At 40.4% G+C, this 20,520-nt stretch overlaps 3 protein-coding genes across 7 annotated transcripts; 1 reads left to right on the top strand and 2 right to left on the bottom strand.

The window, feature by feature from the left end:
- Positions 1-1,181: 1,181 nt before the first annotated feature.
- On the bottom strand, positions 1,182-8,040 carry nfu1 (NFU1 iron-sulfur cluster scaffold homolog (S. cerevisiae)). Of its 2 annotated transcripts, none has more exons than XM_056274050.1 (8): positions 7,697-7,787; positions 6,008-6,108; positions 5,775-5,910; positions 2,854-2,920; positions 2,646-2,763; positions 2,500-2,563; positions 2,175-2,349; positions 1,182-1,709 (listed from the first exon to the last, which is right to left on the bottom strand). In XM_056274050.1, exons 1-8 carry the CDS (start codon positions 7,711-7,713, stop codon positions 1,671-1,673), a joined length of 717 nt encoding a protein of 238 aa, XP_056130025.1. In that variant the 5' UTR covers positions 7,714-7,787; the 3' UTR covers positions 1,182-1,670. The 2 variants fall into 2 exon arrangements, with proteins under 2 accessions (XP_056130025.1, XP_056130016.1); XM_056274041.1 differs by lacking the exon at positions 7,697-7,787 and adding an exon at positions 7,883-8,040 and having other exon boundaries at positions 1,199-1,709.
- c1h9orf78 (chromosome 1 C9orf78 homolog) lies at positions 7,794-13,810 on the top strand. 3 transcript variants are annotated; one of them, XM_056274021.1, is made up of 10 exons: positions 7,794-7,929; positions 8,398-8,495; positions 9,576-9,635; positions 9,728-9,779; positions 9,912-9,982; positions 10,111-10,188; positions 11,263-11,460; positions 11,604-11,740; positions 13,025-13,129; positions 13,354-13,810. In XM_056274021.1, the coding sequence occupies exons 3-10, from the start codon at positions 9,577-9,579 to the stop codon at positions 13,449-13,451; spliced, it is 798 nt and encodes a 265-aa protein (XP_056129996.1). In that variant the 5' UTR covers positions 7,794-7,929; positions 8,398-8,495; position 9,576; the 3' UTR covers positions 13,452-13,810. The 3 variants fall into 3 exon arrangements, with proteins under 3 accessions (XP_056129996.1, XP_056130004.1, XP_056129987.1); XM_056274029.1 differs by lacking the exon at positions 8,398-8,495 and having other exon boundaries at positions 7,814-7,929; XM_056274012.1 differs by lacking the exons at positions 7,794-7,929; positions 8,398-8,495 and adding an exon at positions 9,237-9,397.
- Positions 13,811-13,942: 132 nt separating this feature from the next.
- On the bottom strand, positions 13,943-19,538 carry med22 (mediator complex subunit 22). 2 transcript variants are annotated; one of them, XM_056274062.1, is made up of 5 exons: positions 19,438-19,538; positions 17,278-17,434; positions 17,040-17,120; positions 16,642-16,850; positions 13,943-14,728 (listed from the first exon to the last, which is right to left on the bottom strand). In XM_056274062.1, the coding sequence occupies exons 2-5, from the start codon at positions 17,398-17,400 to the stop codon at positions 14,536-14,538; spliced, it is 606 nt and encodes a 201-aa protein (XP_056130037.1). In that variant the 5' UTR covers positions 17,401-17,434; positions 19,438-19,538; the 3' UTR covers positions 13,943-14,535. The 2 variants fall into 2 exon arrangements, with proteins under 2 accessions (XP_056130037.1, XP_056130045.1); XM_056274070.1 differs by lacking the exon at positions 13,943-14,728 and having other exon boundaries at positions 14,848-16,850.
- Between the last annotated feature and the right edge of the window lie 982 nt (positions 19,539-20,520).

The following is a 20,520-nucleotide window of genomic DNA, read 5'->3' as shown; positions in this document are numbered from 1 at the left end:
CTGAAAATCTTGGGGTGGCACACCAAAACCCAAAGCCATGACTGAATTTCGGGAATTCTATGATGCTGTTGTAGTATACTGTATAGATCAGTGGTTCTCAACCTTTTTGGGGTCCTGGACCCCCTGCGTATTTTTGATCTACCCTGAGGACCCCTCCACCTGATCTTGGGGGAGGGGGGTTGCAATTTGATAGAAACAGTAGAAACTGCATTTTAAATTGCATTATAGCGTTTATTCACTCTTTGGGGCAAAAATAAGAGCTTTCAGTTGTAACTTAGATATAGTTAACAAAACAGAATTCTTATGCAGTAACTTTCAGATATATGTAACAAAAACAGAATATGTATTCAGTAACTTTCAGATATATATGTAACAAAACAGAATATGTATTCAGTAACTTTCAGATATATGTAACAACAGAATTTTTATGCAGTAACTTTAAACAATCCAAACGGGAGCGAGATCTCTTATTAAAATACAATAAATTACACTTGTGAAACAGATGTAATTAGAGAAAAAAGTCCTGTTACCCTTTATAGTTTAGGTAGATAAAGGTCTCAGTCACATTTGAGTAAAATAATCCTATTTCTATAAATGTCATAGGATCTTTTTTTCAAAGATATTTTGTTTTCACGGACCCCTTGCAATTACGCCACGGACCACTAGGGGTCCGCGGACCCCCGGTTGAGAAACACTGGTATAGGCTAGTTGAAAACTGTCAATGTGAGAGTTAAGGAAATTATACATTATTGATTTACATGAACAGCACCTAATGTAAAATATCAGATAGAAGCATATTATGCATAATCAGAAGCATATTCTGCATAATATGCGACTCGTGGCTGGGGGGGCCAGCGGGGGGGGGGGGGCAGGGATAGAATCAGGGTGGCCATGGCCACCCCTGGCCACCCCTTGGGGGCGCCACTGCTTCAAACCCCCGTGCAAAAGATCTCAAAGCGTCGCCTCACTGAAGTTTGCCCTTAAAATGTCAACGTCATTTACACTGACACAAAAAAGCAACTATCGGTATGATGATTAAAGGCTATAAACTATGTTGTCGTTGTTCAGCGTGTATCAATTTGAGCATAATTGCGATTTGATGAGCTAACCATTATGAACAATTTGCAAATGAAACTCTCTTGTAAACAAGACACGGATTTTACTTTCTTAAAAAGTTCCAATCAAAACTATTCCAAAAAAAAGAACAATTATTGATTATTGGCACACTATAATATAACCACAAGGGGGAACAACAAAGCAATATTGATTTGCGATTGAAATTGAGGCACAGAAGTCAACAGTGTACTTAAATAAACTTTATTTACATAAATAGGTTTAATACAGTGCACAGCTATGAGGGTATGTTGTGTCTGACTGATTCATAAAAAGTAAATCAACCTAAAAAAAAAAGAATTATCCTTTTGAATATTGCTCAAGCAGTTAGTTAACATCATCATCATCAGAACTATTGTGCTCAGCTCTGAAATTCTGTCTGTGTACTTAAAAAAGCCACTACAACCTTTATCAGTTAGAACTTGTTAGGATGAACAGGGCAGCTGTCCTCCCACTATTATATTGCAGACAGGTCTCTAAGATGCTCATCTGAGTGTGTGATAGAGTAAGAGGTGGATTTAGTGGGGAATGTGTATTGGGTCATATTTCCATTGGATTCAAGCTCGAGCAACTTCCTCCTCCTCCTCATCCTTCACCTGTGGCAGCAAAAAATAAAAATAAAAAAATCAGGTTCCCTCCATGTATTGCAGTTTAAAATCCATTGTTATATACCTTTTGTTTTTTGACTATATTCAAGTTCAATATTATAAGAGCGGATAGTGGCTGGCAATATGACCAGTAGGATAAGTCACTCAAGAATAGAGGATCACACAATGTATGTCACAGTGGGTCTTCAGGCATATGAGATGTGTTTTCATTCCCTTTATCAGGATTGCACGGGGACAATATGCAACAGAGTTACTAGTATTTCCACATAATTTATGTGGTTGAATTCTCATACTTCACATGAAAACTGTAATATTTTTCTTTCTTATGTAGACCAATGTACACAATTATATGAAAAAAGTTTTTGTTGAGAAACTGCACCACTTTACTGATGGGGAATTTCACCAATTAAGCTACAAGTACATCTTAAGTACATTTTCTATGGAGGGACCAACCTGCTCCACTGATTCCACCTCGGGCACATAGAACTGCAACATATTTTGGATTCCACTCTTCAAGGTGACGATAGAGCTGGGACAGCTGGTGCAAGAGCCCTGCAATTTCACTTTGACGACACCTTCTTCGAAGCCCCGATACACAACATCTCCTCCATCCTCCTGCACTGTTGGCCTGTTGGGAAGATCATGATCAATAAGGCAGGACAAGGAGGTACCTCTTGTTGACTTAATGAAAAAGACCTGATTATTAAGTACACCTTTACAAGCAGAGCTGTTAATATCGACCATTTCTCCTCATCCATGGGTGAGTAACAAGAGATACCTGATTCTAGTTTCCAGCAGCTCTTTAATCATAGCAATCACTTCGTCGTCATCATCTGATGGAGCTGCAAAGACAAGTGGATACCCCTTGTATTCAAAAGTAATGTGGCCTGATTTTATGTTTTATTTGTGTGTTGTGCTCCTTACCAGTATCTGCACTAGGAGTGCTGTCTTCGTTGACCACAGGAAGTCCAGTAGTGAAGAAGTCCATAATGGCAGCAAATACGTCAGGCTTGATTACTTTCCACTCGGTGTTAGCATCAGACTAAAGGGGGAGAGTGGGAAAAAGGAGCAATTCAATCCAAATTTTATGTGTTAGGATTTGTACTTGATGAGCACTGGGACTAATATTTACCTTTGTTACAGTTATGAAGTCAGGTCCGAGGAAGACACTCTTGACCCCATCAATTCTAAATAGCTGTCTGAAGGAGAAAAAAAAAAGAAAAGACATTTGCAGCTTCACTGAGTTTTCATGCCAGGTCTACACTTATAACCTCCTCAAAATTTGACACAGTACGTTAACGATATATGAAGCTATGTGAACACAAATTAAAATGCATATTTTGGACAGGAATAGCTATTCATATTTGTATCAATAATCACACCTACATTCTCTTGATTGTGAGTGGCTGAACATATATTTACATCCGTGTATATCAGCATCCTTGTGCTTGTCTATAGCTGCTCCTGATGCAATGACACATTTCCCCCCACTAAGGTACTGTATTCAAGTTTCATCTGATCTGTAAATAACAACAAAATAGGTCTATCCTTTGAAAATAAAGAAAATTATATAATAATAAACAATGAGTACATTTTTTTTAACTTTCCCAATTAGTCAAATTCAACTTGCTTGCCTATTGCTGCTTGCTGCTTTAGGTATAATCCAGGCAGATAATGAGTCTCAAGATGCATTTATCTCGGATGCTCTATTACACGTTCACTGCAGCCTTCTGCAATGGAACTGTTCTGTAGGAGCACCCAGACATGTACACTGTAATGGATTTTTACTACAATGCTTGTGAATGTTTCAGTTCCTAACTATGAAAAAGGCATGATTTCAAACTTAAAATACCCCTCCACTCAAAAATGTGTTTTTCTTATGTTTGTGTCCCCTACAATGTCTGGCCTTGACTATACTGACTTGTATCTGTGTAAAGTTTGTCACTAGAGCGGTGTTTTCACTTTCTTCTACTGGAGGAGTTGTCTGACCACTACCCTAAAATCCGACATTCAAATGTACCCTGGGCAAGCTAGATTTGGTACGTCACAAATCTGAAATTCAATCGCTGTCTAATACGCAAAAGCAGGGCGAGCAAAGAAACCTGAAACCTCCTGCGCAGAGCGGACTTGTCAGTACAGAGAGTGAGTCTACATTAGCATAGTGAAAGTTCTGACAGCAAACAGGGTAGAGTGTGCAGTTTATGGATGTAAACCGGACCCTGGAGTCTCCTTCCACCATCTACAAAAAAAATCCCATTATACTGATGAGAAATGTATTTACAGACATCGGGCTCCCACGCCTACAAACCTGTAGACACTACATACTATATCTGCAATGCTCATTTTAGTGAGGAGTGTTTCCATAACTTAATGCAAAAGTCACTGGGTTTTCACAAGAAATTCGTTTTAAAGTCTGATGCTGTGCCGACTATTTATCCTGGGACTGCAACAGCGAGCGGGAGTCAGTATGTAAGTTATGCATTTCTTTTACTCAACCAGTACTCAAATGAAAGATCTCTGCATATAACACATTTTCTTTGTCACTTATTAGTAGCATTAACTAAGTTAGCTTTTTGCTAGCTGCTGCTAGTTTTGGTAATAGTAAAACTGTAAACTATGTATTTAGCTAACGTTTCAAAGTTCAGCCATAGGAAATGATGATAGCAGCCCGAGGTGCACGTGTGTCTGGAGGGGTACTTTAACTGAACATTAAATTTCAGAAATCCCTGTGACGGCCTGGCAGCCTGTCCAGGGTGTCTCCCTGCCTGCCGCCCAATGACTGCTGGGATAGGCTCCAGCGTCCCCGCGACCCTGATAGCAGGATAAGCGGTTTGGATAATGGATGGATGGATGTTTATGAAGTCTTTAAAAGTCTCTTTTGACAAGCTGGATTAACAGTATGAAATCATAAATTACATACTTGATTCTTTGTTTTCATGTTTTAAAGGAAAGACTATCTTTAGTTCAACTACTGATTGGGAAGTACTAGCACGTAAATATACACAGAAACTTAAAAGCTTTAAAAGGACACGGTACAGATTCAAGGACAACTTAAGGAGCATCTGTGCCAACAGAAAATGTTGCATTACTCTTTTCTTTTTTTTAAACAGGTTAGAATAGCCCACACACTGACACAAATACAGAAGAGAATTCTCAGATGCAAAAAAGAACGAATTTATTTACATTAAGCTCAAGTCAAAAGTGACAAAAGTGCAGTGCATGCTAAGTATTCATGCTGAATACTTAGCATGCACTGCAGTTTCATTCACAATGAAAAGGAATACAGACCATGTAATGCACTTTTCAGCTGGGCACTATGTATATATCTTTTTTTCTTTTGCATCTGAGTAGCCTCTTCTCTGTTCATGTTAGTGTGTGAGCTACTCTTCTATAAGATGTCGTATGTTGTATATTGTATTGATTGTAAAGCCTTTCGGGTCTACCTTGTGATTTTGGGTTATAGTACAAATTAACTTGACTTGACCTTTTCGTTAGTATGTGCTATGCGGCTTACCTATATTTTCGAAGCCATTTTATTAAGAGACCAATTATTATTATCAATATTAAATATTATTATTATTATTAAGAGTCTGCTAGCCCACGCAGACTGGCAGTTCCAACAGTCATCCTGGCTGGCCTTCGTTCTCCTGGACAGTGATTTTTTTTGTATTCAAAAAAAATTTTTTTTTTGTTTAGCTACATGTGTTTTATTAGTTTAGATATATGTGTTAGTTTGGATATATGTGTTCTTGTAGTTTTTGGATATGTTTTTGTCTTTGTGTTGCACTGCTGTGGGCTGGGGGAAATGGTGTTTCGTTTCACTCCATGTAGGCAAGTGCATGAAATGAAATGACAAATAAAGTATTTCTGATTCTGAAAGGCCCCCCCTTTTTTTGTTAGTTTTCTACACTTTTTTGTATGTTAAAAGCAGTGACACTAGTTTTGTGAGTGCACATATTCCTTCAGTTCTTATATGACAGGTTTAATGTGTGAATTGTGAAACTGATTTTTAGTTTTCCCTTTAAGTACCTTTGTATTTGGTAAGTCACTTACCTGGCTAGGGGTGAGCAGAATGCATCACGAGGAGCAGCAAAATCCATTGTCCCCGATTCCAGAACGATTCGACCAGGCAGGAACTTTAGGCTGTTTGGATTGGGTGTGTCTTGGGTCTGAATGAACATGGATCTTGCTGGAAAAAGACATAACAGAAGATAGGGAGTATAATAGTCATAATATACTGTCTTTTCTATGTACACCAGCTGCATTTGTACATCAGGAATACCTACCAGGAACAGCAGAAAATGGTGTTTGTGGCAGCCTCCTTGTGACTCCAGTTTTATGTGAAGCCCAGTGTAATCCAGCACTCTGACATCCATGGCCAACACGGCTAAAAGTGGCCATAGGGACAGATTTACAGAAAAAAAAAAACAACCTTCCACAACATACTCTGGCTGTGACTCACTTGCTCATGCATGCCATGCTAATTTATTCTGACTTCAGTAGATAGTTGTAGAAGCAGTAAAAGTTACTGTGCAGACTAGATGGCAGACAAACCCAATATTAGGCTAACAGTTATTACATATTATGTGATTAAAGATTGCCTCGTTCTTGCCAAGGGCCTGTGCATCTGCATCCTGTCGTTTTCATACAGGAAACTACTTGTCTGTACAACAATCTTATATACAAGTAGGTCAATTACTTCTGGGTATCTTCATAATCTCCACATTTTCTTTATTTGAAGCAATGGATGGTACAGTGGAATGAGTTACAACAGAACTAACCTTTGTTAAGTGGTAGGTAGCACTAAGAGCACCATAATATGTGACCTTGAGTCTTCGTAAACTTAGTAAAAAAAATGTTTAAGTCCAATATTTCAACAGCCTGTGCTGTGAAGAAGTGGAGCAGGTGACATCATCAAACTCAAATTAACAGCACAGACCATCAAAATACTGAATCTTCAAACATTGGTTTTATCCCTGCCAAACATTTTACCCCACCAGTGGGACTACAGAGATCTTGGAGATCATGAGCACACCTTCAAAGATGTAATAGCTGATTGAAAACAGGTTAGAAAAAAGAAGCTTTTGATTTATTCCTAATAGCTGCCTATGGCAAGATTATGTGACCTGACCTTGGGAAGAGCTGAGATCAAATATGGGGGCTGAGCACTACAAGTAAAACTTGGTGATTTTAAGAAAATAGGGAAGTACTTCACATCTGTAAATATCAACAGAGCTTTCACGAAATAAAAAGACTAGAATGGTTGTGACTCGGCCAAAATGACTAACATGGCTGTATTCAATAATGATACAAGTTACTAAGTAAAACCTGGCGTAAACACTTGCAAAGATACATATGCGTATAGTCGAGTTTAGTGTCCTAAGAATCAGCACAACAACTCTGATGTTTGCTATTTGTATTTTCCATCTTCTGTGTTGCTGCTGATTGGCGGGCACGTGTGAAAACAAAGTTAAGAGTGGAACAAAATCAAGTGTAAAGAAAGGCTGAGCCCGACAGCTGATAACCCGGACAGGCCTTTTGACAGAGACGACGACATGTTTGCCTTGGATTTCGAGTCTGTGTCATCATTTTCAGAGTTAAACTACTCACGACAAGCCCATTTTGATTTCTGTTAAAGGCCGCGGCAGTGCCTGTGGTTGCGTTGTCCCCTGAATCCGCTACAGTATATAACACATTTTAGCCGGATGATGACACATCGTGTCCCTTTTCTTTGAGGGAAACGTTAAATGGGTTTAACGGTCAACACTGGATTCACGTCGCGCCTTGAATTTTCACCCACACAGACGCTGCCAGTCTCCTCTGTATATCAACTTAACCGTTGTGCATAACGGGGGCCGCTTATTGCGGATTTAGTATCAAACAACAGCACGGGGGGGGGGGGGACGGTCGGAACTGTATGTAAACGCAATTGCAGTCTCTATAAAAACAAACATACGTCACCGCTTGAACCTTACGTCCAGCGAGCGCCCATCAACCTGCGTCACTCTTGAATAACTGCGCTAGAGGAACCACGGTTAGCGGCGTGATCGCTAACGCGCACCCGGCTAATGGCTTATTCCAGCAATGCGTCGAGACTTAAGAGGCGAGCCACCGAACAGAGTATCGTATATTAACACAGGTCCACAAATAGGAAAACTTACGGCCATGAGAGTCTGGCCGACACAGCCAACAACCTCCCGACCCGTCTGTAAGTCGCCATAGTTCTTCTTGTTGATGTTTACAATGGCGGTTTGGCAAACAGCGAAATGGCTCATTACCGCCACCACCTGGTATGGAAAGTCAGCTCAGGTCAAACTTTATTTATACAGCACATTTAACACACGGGGCAACACAACGTGCTACAGTTGCAACTCGATCACAAAAGTGCAAATTCAGAAAATTAATATGCATATCAGCAGATGTTAGTGGAGAATATATAAATATCAAAATATACAAAACACACACACGCAAGCGCGCGCGCGCACACACACATACACACCAAAAACGTAGCTGTATGCTGTTTTAAAAATTAAGGGTTTTAACCTGTTTTTAAATGTGTCCAGTGTGGGGGCCTCTCTCAGGTCCTCAGGCAAGGCGTTCCATCTACTTGGGGCACACATACAAAGTGCAGCTTGTTTGTGAATGTTCTCATTCATCCAAGTCATGTTATCCAAAGGAGTTGAATCAAGTGCAACTGCGGCTTCCCCTGCTCTAGACCTAGCAAGAGGGATGCTTAAAAGACCACTGCCATCGGACCAGAGTTCTTGCTGGTTTGTAAGTAATTAGCATGTCTTTTATGTAGTGTGGTGCAAGGCTATTTAGCGCTTTGTATACAATTAACAGAATTTTAAAATCAGTTCTAGTTTTGATGGGGAGCCAATGCAGATATCACGTGCACAACTGATTTTAGGAGGCCGGTGAATAGTCCATTACAGTAGTCTAGTCTGCTTGTTATAAATGCATGGATTCATTTCTCACAGTCTGATTTTGACAGAAAGCCCCTTAGTTTTGAAATGTTTCTAAGATGGTAGAAGGCTGATCTTGTGAGAGGACTGATGTGGCTCTTAAAATTTGGATCACTGTCTATGATTATACCTCTAGCTTCACTTTTGCACTCCAGAGACAGAGCTGGGATGAGCTGCAAGTCTGTCTCTTGAGTCTTTGCACCAAAAATAAGTATTTCTGTTTTGTCTTTGTTCAGTTGTAAAATGTTCTCTGACATCCATAGATGTGGCTCATTTTTCCTCAACTGAATGAAATAGAATTAAAAACACGCACACAAAATAAAACAAAACAATGCAAAATAAGATGACTATGAACTGAAGTTGTCAGTCATCTTTGTTCCTTAAAATTCCTAACACAAAACGAAAAACATTGATTTATTGAACTTCTCTCCAAAATATTTTTGGAATAATAGCTTTTCACTCTGAGGCTCAAAATTAAATCTTATCTTTCAACGTTGTATCAGACAAACGGAAATTGTCATATTTGTAACCGGAAGTTAGCTGTGCGTCGGTTTATTTTGTCCCCCACGGCCAATCGCCCTCCGCGGCATCATAACAGTGGTGCAGCAAAACCGAGATCTTGTAAACTGTTAAAATGCCGTCAGGTAAGAATTTTAGAAAAAGGAGGGACTCATCCGACGTAGAGGAGGACGATGTAACTGATGAAGTAAGGTAAAGATGGCTTCCCCCGACTTTACCTCCGTTACCGTTGTTGTGCCAAACTTGGCTAAACGTATGCTAAGCTAAAAACGGCTCCATCTCGTTTTTTTTCTTCTTTTGGTAACGTTTCACTGTAAATCAACGCTACCTTATTCGACTAACTCTGTTTCCTTCTACTTTACTCAACCAGAATGAAACTGGACGAAGCGAAAGAACTTCAGAGTTTAAGAAAAAGGCAGACTGGTGTCAGGTAAAATCGGTTGTACCAAAATTCGTTTGTCTTCTGAGACATAAAGGTAGTTCGAGATCTGATTTAATGTCGCCTATATACGTTTTGTTTAGTGTCACCGCCTTATTAGTCGGGGAGAAACTGCCGATTGGAACTGAGATTGACGTAAGATGCCAATTCTTTTTAATTCACTGGTAAAACTGAGTTTTCAATGATACAAATTATTAAGTATCCGCTGACGTGAGACAAATGATCGCTGGCTACATATATGGCAATTACAATGCCCCTTCTTTACAGGATGACCCTTTTAAGTTAAAGACCGGCGGGGTTGTGGACATGAAGAAAGTTAAAGACAGGAATAGGGACATGTAAGTAAAGGTGTAAATGGCCTTAGCTGGTTTTATCCCTTGTACACATTGTTATTCGATATTTATGATAAATATGTGAAGTCCATCTTGTACTATATCCCCTAAGGCAATCTTTGTTTCATTTACAGGACAGAAGACGAGACAGATCTCAGCCTGGGTACATCTTTTTCCGCCGAAACTAATAGAAGAGATGAGGATGCAGACATGTATGTATACCCCCCCCCCCACTCTTCACATTCACCAACTCTCCTGTTCATGTGCACACACAAATATATATATATTTAGCTCGTTATTTTTAACTTGGCTCATGCAGGTTAACTCTGAGGTATTCGGTTAAGCTGTTGCCTGTACTTGCCGCTGTAGTTTTTATTCTTATGAATAATATGATTAATGGGGTTGAGGTTTAAGACTCCAAGACTAAGCGACTGGTTCAAGGTAACTGCAGTTGCCTTAATAAGAGGAAGATGCTTAATTTTAAAGGTAGATTTTTTTTAAGTTTTTTTTTCCATTGTTTTAGGGTGCTTTAAGTCAACAATTTGTAAGCACAACTGTCCATTTTGAATTGCAGGGGACTTCACTGCATAAATGAATAAAGGTGACATATTAAGCTAAATGTGCAAGCTGCAAGCTTGAGGCTGAGTTATCATTCCAAGATATTAGTTTGGATGTGCCTCCTGCACTTAGACTGTTTGGAGAAAAATAAATCTCATCTCAGGCTGGGCAGCAGGCAATTAGTAAACCGTACATCTGCCCTGCATGACTCATTTAATTCCTGCTGCAGCTGGTTAGCCCGGAGCAAGTGGCTATTGCCCAATTTTCACTGCATATGCAATCCATTAAGGGAGCTAATGCAACAGTTCGCAGAATCATAATCAAATGTATTTTGTTTGTTATAGGTAGACAGCATTTGTAGGTAATCAGCAAGAAGATTCAGCTAGGTGATAAGTTTCTGAACTCATCCTGCAAGTAGTAATTCACATAGTTATCTGTCAACAAAATGGCAGGTTTGTATAGGTTACAGTTAGAAACAGTGACTATATATAACTACCACAGTATTTGCAAAAATACCAAGAAGGACATTAGACTGTTTCTTCCATCTGGAAAATGAATACAAAAAAAAAAATCCTATAACAAGCCTTAATCCTGATGTAGTTCAGTATGGACACACCTCACGTAGACTTCTGCCAAAGAGTAGGGGGGGGGGGAGTAGAATACTTGAGACATTTTATATAACTCGGCATCTGATGTGAACTCATTGTGTCTGTCTCTTGCTTCTAAAGGATGAAATACATTGAGACAGAGCTAAAAAAGAAGAAGGGGTTGGTGGAGGCAGAGGAACAGAAGGTAAAGGTGAAGAATGCTGAAGACCACCTATATGAGCTGCCCGAGAACATCCGAGTCAACTCTGCTAAGAAGACCGAGGAGATGTTATCCAATCAGATGCTCAGTGGGATTCCTGAGGTTGACCTCGGCATTGAGTGAGTAGACAAGTCCCAGAGCGCCTGTAGTTATGGCATTTTTATTTGAAGCGCCCTTAAGATGTTTGCTTTAAATCTGTGATTAAGGAATTCTATTTTTGGTATACAAAATGAACTTAATGTTCCTCCAATTTGCTTTACAGTGCAAAAATCAAGAACATAATCTACACGGAAGATGCAAAGGCAAAGCTCCTGGCAGAGCAGAGAAATAAGAAAAAGGACCATGGCACATCATTTGTTCCCACCAACATTGCTGTCAACTATGTCCAACACAACCGCTGTGAGTGTTATTTATTAGGGCTGCAATACATTGGAAAAAACTCAATGCGATATTTTTTTCCTGCAATATATATTGCAATATGAAAAAATACAGGAATTTTCCCCACATGACTTGAAGTAGCTGTATTTGGAAATAATTAATCATTCTAGAATGATTGGGGTTATTTTGTAGGCGTGTTGGAGAAATTGTGAACCGTGAGCGGTGTGTTTTTTTCACCATTCGTACAAGGAAGAGATGGAGTCAGACAGATGACACGGGTCAACGGCCGAGAATAGTCACGCACAGATCGGCTCTGACGTCATCCGAATCCACATGTACATTTAAATCCTCCACCCACCACTCACCCGAACAAATTATTTTCTCTGATTTAGAGACCCGCATCCGATCACACATTACCATTATTTCACAGTAGGATATATATGTAAGCATGATGACATGGTAACATATTACACTATTTTTGAGGTACCACTTTTGTGGCTATCATATATACATACAGCGCTTCGCATCTGTGCATAGGACATACCCAGCACTTGACTCGTCATGGTTAAATATTTCACTAAATCACTCCCACAAGAAACTTTTCTGCCCTTCCTTTTTTGAAAATTTTCCTTTTTTAATTTTCTGTCAGATCTTTTTTGCCTCCATTGTTACTTAAGACAAATGGATGCTGCAATTGGTGAAATGAGTCTAGTCTGCTAATTTGTGGCTGACGAAAAATGAAACTTAAAATATGTACACATTTTAGAGAATGTAATTAATACTTTCCTCATTAATAATGTATTATTTCACCCACCCGCAACACATCCGCAATTACTCAGAATGTTGTTTTTTATGATTTGGCTTATGATACGCGGATTAACTATAACTGCGATATGCACATCACTAGCCAAGAAGCAGATAAACGCATCCATGTCATTTGTCCAAACAGAGCGAAATTGAGTGAATTCTGTTATATCAGACAGACAGTCTCTTGTAGACTAGTCATGGAAAATGAGAACCATGCGAGTTTTCCTTTTGTAGAAAAAAGTTGTATCATGAGGTGTCTTGATGCATGCCCAATAATCCAGGTAAGAAAATCAAAGAAGGTTGAATCAGGTCATCTGGATACAACGTTTATGCACACACCGTGACAACGATGCTGAAACGATATATCGTGCAACCCTATTATATAATTTACTGAGTGGCATCAAGTTCGCGAAGCGCTGTTGCTGTTTAAAAATTTGAGGTCACTGTTATGTAATATGAGGTGAACGGAGAGCCAACGGTGTGAATCTCCTCTTCCAGTTTATCACGAAGATGTGAACGCACCACAAAGGCACCACAGACACAGAGAGGAGCCCAAAGCCAGGCCTCTGCGAGTGGGTGACACAGAGAAACCCGGCCCAGAGGGTAAGCAAGCACTGAGCCACACAGTATTTTACAGGCAATACCACGCAGGCAGTGAAGCTACAATGTACTTGAGCAATGACATCATGGGATGAGCTCTGATATTCAAATTCATTTACTTTTGGTGCTTATTCTATACAAAGCAAAGGCAGTATGGAAATAGTAATAATGACTCGGTCTTCTTTTAAGCTGAAATCTGACTTCTGTCTTGTTCTGGTTTTTCAAAGCGGCATCACCTCCCAACTACCGCAAACGTCCCAACAATGAGAAAGCCACTGATGACTACCACTATGAAAAGTTCAAGAAGATGAATCGTCGGTACTGAGGAGCTGGAGCTTAAATTTTGAGCAAATTACTCATCCCGATTGTCCACCTCTGGCATGGCTTTCACCTTTCTAGTAATAAGGCCAACAAATTAAATTTGTGGATATATTATATGTACTCTTAACTGGGGAACTCCCCTCAAAAAGTGAGCTTTATACAGGAAAATATACATGTTTTGTAAATACCTAGATTCCCTGTACTGTTTCACAGACATCTCCATGTAGGCTTGACATATTCATGCATCTGCCTTCTGTTTACTGGTACAGTATGTTGTGCATAAGATTTTTTTTTAATGTGATTTCTGATATAGTGCAGATGACATTTTGAACATAAACCTGCTAAAACCCCAAAAATGTAAAACTAAGGCTCGAGTCTTTGAATTCTTCGAAATCTTACATGCTCATGTCATAATCTGACTGTTTTAGATTGCTGGAATGATGCTTGGGTGATATTCCTCTTTAATGTTTGGTATCGCAAAGGAGCTGAATTTTGCATTTCTATTTTGAACTCCTACTTAATAGTGCCTACTTTTTTCTTTTTACATACCAGAAAAAATATATATGAATTGGTGTTAAAGTGAAAAAGCCATTGTTATAACTGTACTTTAATTTAATTTAAGCTTGATGGGATTGAAAATAGTAACATCACAAAAGCAAACTTGCAAGGGAAATCAGAGTGTAACATTAACAGTTGCAAAAACAGGCTTTTTGAAAGTAGTCTAAATGATCAGAAAGCTTCAAATTTAGATATTGGGAAAAGAGTTATCACCATGTACTATATGAAGCTGTATTTGCAAATTTTGCTTGAAGATATGTAAGTGAAGGGAAAATAAGCATTGATCATGTGATTGCAGTGATGATTCTCCCTGGTGCCATTGTCCTGTGACGTGTAGGCAGGGGAAATTGATGATGCCACTCCATTTCACATTTCCTATTTTAAGTCCATCTTATGTAAATAAAAAAAAGTGGAAAACCTAGTGGGCACACACTATATATACACACACAATACAAACACTAGCTAATGTAGATCGCCAATACAAACTGTTCAGAGGCGTTTTGTGCACCAAACTGATTTTCTTCAGTGCTTCACGGTTTCTCTAAAGAGGCAGTCTGGTGTCCATTGAGGTGGTGCTGGGGGTTTGTCTCCTGTGTAGGAGATCCATCGATGTCCTCTCTATCACCCTGGACAGACCCGCAGCCAGTGCCTGGGGAGGCCCAACTGTCGCGTCGCCGGTAGGCCTCACACAAGGGCAGGTCGGTACTGTCCCACTGACTGTAGCTTTCCAGAACAGAAATCGATAGGAGGCATAGAATCAGCACAGAAAGAGCGGAGCAGACAAATGCGCCCAGACAGAAAAAAGCACATTCATATAGATATAGAAAAATACAAGAGGGCACACACAATTAAGACAGACAAAGGTTACACAGAAGCATTGGAAACAACAGCCAGCATTAAGGAAAAGCTTAGCCCCTCTGCGTACAGACTCAACATCTAGTGCTGTTATCGTGCTTCTATATACACAAACACACAGAAGATAACTTCCATTAACTTAAACACAGCTAATGGAATAACACCTGAAATGTCCCTTAAGACTGCTATGCTGCACCACTGTGACTTAACTACAGAATGGCACAACTATGTGAGTAGCTGCTTTTGACTTCAGCAAAATAAGAGCGATTAGTTGCTGACAGAAGTGCAAGCGCAACTGCAGTGAGGTAGAAAAGAGCCTCAAACCGGGCAAAAGCAAATAGGCCTATAAGAAAGATAGCTCAGAATGGTTTCTTACAGAACAAATTGGACAAACTACTACAAAGTTTTGTCTCTACTTTATTTCTTAATGGTGATAGGTCTATATCGCTAACACAGACTGGTACAAATGTGTGCAACAGTGCCATGTGTAATGGACACAACCTGCACAGTTACAGCGTGGATCATTGAGGGCTAGGGACGGAGCTTAAGAAAATTAAATTGCTTTTGGCAGAAAGTAAAGCCTTGGAAACCCTCATTCCACTTAAGTCAGTTTTAGTAACTTCAAATTTGACCTAAAATAATTAGTTAACAGGAAACAGTCAGGCCCGACTTTGAAATCAACATTATACATACATCTACAATTTATACTCAAATTTACGATACAGGATATTATTCATATATTTGCTTTAAATATCAGTACATAAATACACTAAAAATAATGTAAAATTTATAAAACATTTTTCCATAGTTATAAATCTTCCCATGTAATCTTTTCAAAGGGTATTTAATCCCTAATTCTGCATAACATTGTATTGCAAGTGCCATAAATCTTGATCATCCATCCATGGATGTAACGGACATATCTGATAAAATTAAGTCTTTTGATCTCATGCACTGACTGCACTTGGATTGTCATTTAAATTCTAAAATGGTTTTAGTTCTGAAACGAACTACTGGAGAACCCACCATGACCTCCACATCTAAAGGGGAATACCACTCAGTTTAACAAGCCACATTTATCTAATGAAGTGTCAGTTCAGTCAATGTTTGCAAACGTCTGTTGGGAGCTAGAAACTTGGGAAGTCTATACATGGAGCTCCACATGAACAATAAATGGAATATAAATTTTCAAGTGAATATTTGTGCTGCTGTCTTTGCCCACAAACTTTGATAGATTGATTTTAAATTAATTTGTGCATTGGTGAGGCAAGATTAAGGAGTTGGGTTTGTTTTCTAGTCTTGTTTTTTACGATAGGAGACAACAGTAGATGCTTACGAATGCACACTAAACTGCTCCACGAATGGTAACTAAACTCAGTGGTATACCCCTTTGAGGATTAAGTCTAACTTTGGACCTCATAACTACCATGGACAATCATTACACACAGTAAGGCATGGAAAAATCAAAATCAAGGCACTTAGTCATGAATTCCCATAATGTCACTGTTGGGTGTATAGCATTTGGTGATATGAATTTTATCATATATTTTATGATGCTGCTATGCAGTGGAGATTAGCCACATATTGTTTGTTGATTAATGCTGAATGGTACATTTGAACTATTCAAAGGAAAGCAATATAACCACATCACCAAAGCTTCAGGGACGAGATAGGGGTGGATAGTATTAAACCCGTATGGTTTAGCAGTGAATGGTTAAAAACGAGGCTGGCATGGTGCTAGGCACAGTACTATGGAGGGTTAAGTATGATCCTACTTGTACCTGGAGGAGTAATATTCTTCCTCTAACTCGTACAGGTCGATGGCAATCTCATCACGGAGAGAGGTAAGTTTCTTGTCACATTCCTCCTGCAATGAGCGAAGCTGCTGGTTCTGGAGGCTAATGGCGTCATTCACAGAGGGAAAGTCATTCAGGATCAGGAATTGCTTCAGGTCCGACACCAGTTTCATCAGGGACTCACCAGCACGCACCTGCCACAGAAACACAGGTGACATGTCAAAAAACGTTAAGCTTTCACACGATTTCTCAGTCATTCTTGCTTGAAGAGCGAGGCCTCTTCAAAGTAAAGGCAGTACCTGAAGATGCAACCAAACACAGCATGTGTCCCAAAGCATTATACCGTACCTCATCATGCATCATGAAGGTCAGCAAAAACTTACAATATTAGCTGCCCTGACGTGCATTTCATAATGGTCTTGTTCCCCTTGGGTTGCTCGAGAAACTTGCGTCTCATCTTCTATCTAGAGAAAAGAAATGTTTAAAGTCAAACAGAGCGGATGCTAATCTCGGTTTATGCAAAACCATCAAGAACAAGGGCAGAGAGAGAGAGAGAGAGAGAGAGAGAGAGACTGACTTAACTCATAAGAAACGTAGACTGGCACAGGGAGGACACAATACCTTTGCCGTTTTGATGATTTCTGTGAAATTGTCCAAAATAGATCGGATGTCATCCTTAAGCCTTTTGTTGTAATTCTGGAGAAGAGTTTCCTTGCTTTGAGGGAGCACTCTTTGAGTAGCCATCGTACTCGGCAAAAGGCACCACGGCTAACATCACCTAACACCAAAACAAAACACATTCACACCAGTGAGTTCACCATCGAGATATCTACTACTACTACTTTCGGCTGCTCCCGTTAGGGGTCGCCACAGCGGATCATCCGTTTCCATTTCTTCCTGTCTTCTGCGTCTTCCTCTGTCACACCAGCCACCTGCATGTCTTCCCTCACCACATCCATAAACCTCCTCTTTGGCCTTCCTTTTTTCCTCTTTCCTGGCAGCTCCATATTCAGCATCCTTCTCCCAATATACCCAGCACCTCTCCTCCACACATGTACAAGCCATCTCAATCTCGCCTCTCTTGCTTTGTCTCCAAACCGTCCAACCTGAGCTGTCCCTCTAATATAATCGTTCCTAATCCTGTCCTTCGTTACTCCCAGTGAAAATCTTAGCATCTTCAACTCTGCCACCTCCAGCTCCGCCTCCTGTCTTTTCGGCAGTGCCACTGTCTCCAGACCATACAACATAGCTGGTCTCACAACCATCTTGTAAACCTTCCCTTTAACTCTTGCTGGTACCCTTCTGTCGCAAATCACTCCTGACACTCTTCTCCACCCACTCCAACCTGCCTGCACTCTCTTCTTTACCTCTCTACTGCACTCCCCGTTACTTTGGACAGATGACCCCAAGTATTTAAACTCAAATGCCTTTGTCACCTCCACTCCTTGCATCCTGACCATTCCACTGTCCTCCCTCTCATTCATGCATAGGTATTCCATCTTGCTCCTACTGACTTTCATTCCTCTTCTCTCCAGTGCATACCTCCACCTCTCCAGGCTCTCCTCAACCTGCACCCTGCTCTCACTACAGATCACAATGTCATCCGCGAACATCATCGTCCATGGAGACTCCTGCCTGATCTTGTTCGTCAACCTGTCCATCACCATTGCAAACAAGAAAGGGCTCAGAGCTGATCCTTGATGTAATCCCACCTCCATCTTGAACCCATCTGTCATTCCCAACCACACACCTCACCACTGTCACACTTCCCTCATACATATCCTGCACCACTCCTACATACTTCTCTGCAACTCCTGACTTCCTCATACAATACCACACCTCCTCTCTTGGCACCCTGTCATATGCTTTCTCTAAATCTACAAAGACACAATGCAACTCTTTCTGGCCTTCTCTATACTTCTCAATCAACATTCTCAAAGCAAACATCACATCTGTGGGGCTCTTTCGAGGCATGAAACCATACTGCTGCTCGCTAATCATCACCTCTCCTCTTAACCTAGCTTCTATTACTCTTTCTCAAATCTTCATGCTGTGGCTGATCAACTTTATACCTCTGCAGTTGCTACAGTTCTGCACATCGCCCTTGTTCTTGAAAATCGGTACCAGTATGCTTCTTCTCCACTCCTCAGGCATCCTCTCACTTTCCAAGATTGTGTTAAACAATCTAATTAAAAACTCCACTGCCATCTCTCCTGAACATCTCCATGCCTCCACAGGTACGTCATCAGGACCACCTGCCTTTCCACTCTTCATCCTCTTCATAGCTGCCCTCACTTCCTCCTTGGTAATCCACTGAACTTCCTGATTCACTATCCCTACATCATCCAACCTCTCTCTCTCATTTTCTTCATTCATCAGCCCCTCAGAGTACTCCTTCCACCTTCTTAGCACACTCTCCTCGCTTGTCAGCACATTTCCACCTCTACCCTTGGTCGCCCTAACTTGCTGCACATCATTTGCAGCTCGGTCCCTCTATCGAGATATAGAGCCACCAAACACACAGCAGTAGAAACCCAAGAGCACAGCCATGTCTGCGTTTGTCTCGATGCCCGCTCAATAACCCGGATGAGAAAAACCAAAGAAGCCGACTCAGTTCATCAGGAGACAACGCTGGTAGACAGGTCCGGTTCATCGCTCAACGTCGAAGAAATCGACGGGAAGACGACTGCTAACAACTACACGCTATAATTACACCAGCTGTCTTTAAACGACTTCCATAACTCGCACAGCGCGTAAGGTCAACTGAGAGACATCACTCACCTGCAGCAACGCAGGTTTTAGACCTACATTTAGGGGTCGGATTCACACGAAAGACACGGAGAGACAAGAAAGAGCGTACGGCTGGATTTACGACAACGGATGCCGTATTTGTAAGCGGCAAACCGCCGTTAACAACGCAATATCCGGTCCGGGATTCTTTAAAGGGCCATTCCGGTGTTTTTACTTGGAACGCGCTCTGCGTAGAAAACCCATTACAGTGAACGTTAAGTCAGCGTTTTTTTTTTTGTTTTAATGTAACGCCTACAAAAAGTCGCCTAAATTAAAAATACAATTTATCAGTTGATAATCAATAAATATTGATTATGTCATTAATTTGAAAATACTGACATTTAAATAATACTGAAATACCAAATTGAGTTGAAGCTGTCCTGTACGGAGGAATGGGCTAAAATTCCTCCAAGCCGATGTGCAGGACTGATCAACAGTTACGTTACGTTACATTACAGTCATTTAGCCCAGTGTTTCTCAACCGGGGGTCCGCGGACCCCTAGTGGTCCGTGGTGTAATTGCAAGGGGTCCGTGAAAATAAAATATCTTTAAAAAAAAGATCCTATGACATTTATAGAAATAGGATTATTTTACTCAAATGTGACTCAGACCTTTATCTACCTAAACTATAAAGGGTAACAGGACTTTTTTCTCTAATTACATCTGTTTCACAAGTGTAATTTATTGTATTTTAATAAGAGATCTCGCTCCCGTTTGCATTGTTAAAAGTTACTGCATAAAAATTCTGTTACATATATCTGAAAGTTACTGCATAAGAATTCTGTTTTGTTAACTATATCTAAGTTACAACTGAAAGCTCTTATTTTTGCCCCAAAGAGTGAATAAATGCTATAATGCAATTTAAAATGCAGTTTCTACTGTTTCTATCAAATTGCAACCCCCCTCCCCCAAGATCAGGTGGAGGGGTCCTCAGGGTAGATCAAAAATACGCAGGGGGTCCAGGACCCCAAAAAGGTTGAGAACCACTGATTTAGCCGACGCTTTTATCCAGTCACCAGAAACGTTTAGTTGCAGTTATTGGTTATTGCTGCGGGGGGGGGGGGTCACACCAGA

The sequence above is a fragment of the Lampris incognitus genome, chromosome 1 (genome assembly GCF_029633865.1).
Source record: "Lampris incognitus isolate fLamInc1 chromosome 1, fLamInc1.hap2, whole genome shotgun sequence".
Classification (NCBI taxonomy): domain Eukaryota; kingdom Metazoa; phylum Chordata; class Actinopteri; order Lampriformes; family Lampridae; genus Lampris; species Lampris incognitus.
This window is presented reverse-complemented; position numbering and strand designations above follow the sequence as displayed.